Source organism: Vicia villosa, linkage group LG1 (genome assembly GCF_029867415.1).
Source record: "Vicia villosa cultivar HV-30 ecotype Madison, WI linkage group LG1, Vvil1.0, whole genome shotgun sequence".
Lineage (NCBI taxonomy): Eukaryota > Viridiplantae > Streptophyta > Magnoliopsida > Fabales > Fabaceae > Vicia > Vicia villosa.
Window position 1 is genome coordinate 111,984,694 of NC_081180.1, and position 4,059 is coordinate 111,988,752.

The 4,059-nt window shown below is 36.1% G+C and overlaps 1 protein-coding gene across 1 annotated transcript; it reads left to right on the forward strand.

Annotated features, from left to right (window-relative positions):
• Positions 1-277: 277 nt before the first annotated feature.
• Positions 278-1,168, forward strand: LOC131651651 (uncharacterized). The gene is made up of 2 exons (XM_058921322.1): positions 278-880; positions 962-1,168. The coding sequence occupies exons 1-2, from the start codon at positions 278-280 to the stop codon at positions 1,166-1,168; spliced, it is 810 nt and encodes a 269-aa protein (XP_058777305.1).
• Positions 1,169-4,059: the final 2,891 nt, after the last annotated feature.

A 4,059-nucleotide genomic window follows, 5' to 3' on the forward strand; every position in this document is an offset into this window, starting at 1 on the left:
TATTCTAGATACTACTGCTGGTTCTTAAAACATATCTGAAGGTGTATCACTTAGACCGATTCATCACACGTGTAAGTGTGAATCGTATTTCTTGAAACAGACTGTTTTATCCTGGAGGCATGGTGGGTATTTAATAACTATTTTGCATAAATCTGGAAGTACCGCGAAACGTCTTAAAGAAAGTGTACCGATCCGCGACTCAACCGATAATTTCCTCCGTGGGATTATTTTCTAAAACCGAAAAAACAACAATTTTAAGACGATTTCTGTAACTACCATGTCGACTGAGGAAACTATCGGTAATACTGCGGCCGCTTCTGTGAATGACAAACCATTGAAGTTTGAGGGATCTGATTTCAAATGTTGGCAATCAAAGATGAAGTTTTTCTTAACTCTAAAAAAGGTTGCCCCCGTTCTGACTGAGGATATCCCTGTTGTTCATTCTGGATCAATCGAGATAACTAATGGTAAGTCAACTGCTGAATTCGATGGAACCTCCAAAAAGGACGGAGTTTCCAAAACGCCTGATGGAGACTCTGCTGCAAAAGAAAAAGTCGCAGCAGATAACTTACAGCTCCAAAAAGAAATTTCCCTATGGCAAGAGAATGATTACCTATGCAAACATCATATTCTAAACAATCTTGCTGATGACTTGTATGATTACTACAGTAATCACAAGACTGCTAAACAGGTTTGGGAAGCTCTCCAAAAGAAGTATGACACTGAAGAAGCTGGTGCAAAGAAATATGCTGTGAGCCGCTACTTGAACTACAAGATGATGGATGAAAAGTCTGTGGAAGCACAAAGCCACGAGCTTCAAAAAATTGCTCATGAAATCATTACTGAAACTATGCGCCTCAATGAACAATTTCAAATTGTTGTAATCATTGACAAACTGCCCCTCGGTTGGAAAGATTTCCAAAACGTGCTTTGCTACAAAACAAAAGAATTTTCAATCTAGAGTCTGATTACTCGCCTCCGAATTGAAGAGGAAGCTCGGAGACAAGGTCATATCGATGAAGTCTTAGTTATTTCTAACAACAAAAAGAGATTCGGTGCGGTTCTGAAGCCTACTGGAAAACCATTAAAGAATCAGAACTGCAATGCTGTGAACCGAATTAAGAATGGGAATCCCTCTAGGGCTTCATCTGCTCCATTTGCTAGGTAGCAACCACCACCTCAGAAAAATGACGCTTCGGTTTTCACTTGCTACAATTGTGGGAAACCGAGTCATATGGAAAAAAATGTAAGAGCGGTCCTAAACCTGCTGCTGGCTCAAATGCTCAAATTAACATGACCGATAAGCCAGTTGTTGCTATGATCATTGAAATCAACATGGTTGGTGGAAGTGATGGTTGGTGGATAGACACTGGTGCCTCTCGCCATGTCTGCTATGATCGTGTTATGTTAAAGACATACATTGTTGTTGAAGATAAGAAAGTGTTGTTAGAAGATGCTCACACCACTAATGTTGCTGGAATTGGAGATGTTGAGCTGAAATTCACCTCAGGAAATACTTTGATCTTGAAGGACGTCATGCACGTTCCTGAAATTAGGAAGAATCTTGTTTTTGGTTTTCTTTTAAATAAGGCAGGTTTAGTGAAACTATAGGGACAAATTTGTACACCATCACTAAGAATGGTATTTTTGTTGGGAAATGGTACGTCGTTGATGGCATGTTTAAGTTGAATGTTTATTTTAATAAAGTTTCTCATTTCGTTTACTCTTTTGTGTGATTTTAATATTTGGCATGCTAGACTTTGTCACGTTAATAAGCGAGTTATTTCTAATGCAAGCGACTTAGGCTTAATTCCAAAATTAAATGTGAATGATTCAAATAAATGTGAATATTATAGTTAAGCTAAAATAACTAAGACTTCGCATAAATCAATTATTAAAGAATCTAATCCCCTAGATATTATACATTCTGATATATGTGAATTAGATGGAACTTTAACTAGATATAATAAACATTATTTTATCACTTTTATTGACGATTGCTCTGGTTATACTTATGTATATTTAATTAAAAATAAAAGTGAAGCGCTTGATATGTTTAAGATGTATGTGACTGAAATCGAGAATCAATTTAGTAAAAAGATTAAGAGACTTCGTAGTGATATGGGAACTGAATACGATTCTGGGTTATTCAATGAATTTTATATTAAACATGAAATTTTACATGAAACGACTGCTCAATATTCTCCTGAAATGAATGGTAAATCAGAAAGAAAGAATAGAACTTTTACTGAACTTGTTGTTGCAATTATGATGAATTCTAGTGCTGCACCTCACTGGTGGGGGGAAATTTTATTGATTGTTTGCTATGTCCTGAATAGAATACCCAAGTCAAAAATTAAGATCTCACCTTATGAGATATTAAAGAAAAGACAACCAAACTTGTCTTATTTGAGAACTTGGGGCTGTCTGGCTTATGTCAGAATTTCGGATCTGAAACGAGTTAAACTCGCTAGTAGAGCATACGAATGTGTTTTCATTGGGTATGCGGCAAACAATAAGGAATATACGTTTTATGACCTAAATGCAAAAGTGATAATATAATCAAATGATGTTGATTTCTATGAAGACAAATTTCCCTTCAAGTCGAGAAATAGTGGGGGCACTCAATCGAGTCACATTCCTATGATAAGAAGCACAAAAAGCAACAAAAATGTAGAAACAGAACTTCGACGAAGTAAAAGAGTAAGAGTCTCTAGAGACTATGGGCCTGACTATGCGGCTTATAGTGTAGAAGAAGATCCAATAAGTCTTCAAGAAGCTTTGTCATCTCTGGATGCAAACTTATGGCAATAAGCTATTAATGATGAGATAGATTCTTTGGAGTCTAACATGACCTGGTACTTAGTAGACTTGCCTCATGGATGCAAACCAATCAGTTGTAAATGGGTTTTGAAAAAGAAACTAAAACCTGATGGAACTATTGATAAATACAAGGTTCGTCTTGTAGCCAAGGGTTTTAGACAAAGAGAAAATGTAGATTTCTTCGACACCTACTCTCTAGTCACTAGAATTAAATCCATTAGGGTACTTATCTCAATTGTTGTTATTTATAATTTGATAGTACACCTAATGATGTAAAAACAGCTTTCTTAAACGGTGACTTAGAAGAAGAAATCTATTTGGAACAACCAGAAGGTTTTGTGATCCATGGACAAGAAAACAAGGTCTGTAAGTTAGATAAGTCCTTGTATGGATTAAAACAAACTCTTAAGCAATGGCATGAAAAGTTTGATAACTTAATGATATCGAATGGGTATAAAGTGAATAAAAGTGACAAATGCGTTTATTACAAATTTGAGAATCGCTTTTGCACTATCATATGTCTATACGTAGACGATCTACTCATATTTGGATCAAACATTCACGTTGTTAAAGCTATGAAATCATTGTTGGGCAACAACTTTGATATGAAAGACCTCGGAGAAGCGATTGTGATTCTTGACATATAAATCAAAAAAATCTGAACAAGGAATTTCTTTGGATCAATCACATTACGTGAAAAAGATCTTAAATAAATATAATTATTTTGAATGTAAACCATTAAGCACACAATATGATCCAAGCATGAAACTGTTTAAGAACACTGGTGAAAGTTTCAGACAGGCAGAATATGTAAGCATCATTGGCAGTCTTAGGTATGCCACTGATTGTACTAGACCAAACATTGCATATGTCGTATGATTGTTATGTAGGTTTATGCGTAGACCGAGTAATGAGCATTGGAGAGCTATTGAGCGAGTCATGCGGTACCTTACAAAGACAATGAACCTCAGTATACATTATTAGAGATTTCCTGCAGTACTTGAAGGATACAGTGATGCAGATTGGAATACCTTATCAGATGATTCCAAAGCTACTAGTGGCAACATATTCAACATAGCCGGAGGAGCTGTATCTTGGAAATCAAAGAAATAAACTATCTTGGCTCAATCCACGATGGAGTCTGAAATGATAGCATTGGCAATTGCTAGTGAAGAAGAAAGTTGGTTAAGATGCTTGCTACCTGAGATTCCTTGGTGGGAAAAACCTGTGCCAGAT

Bases quoted from the DNA above. Each gene is read 5' to 3' on its own strand.
- LOC131651651 (XM_058921322.1), top strand. From the start codon at position 278: ATGTCGACTGAGGAAACTATCGGTAATACTGCGGCCGCTTCTGTGAAT. The intron at 881-961 runs GTAATCATTGAC...TTTTCAATCTAG, and splicing joins ATGAACAATTTCAAATTGTT to AGTCTGATTACTCGCCTCCG.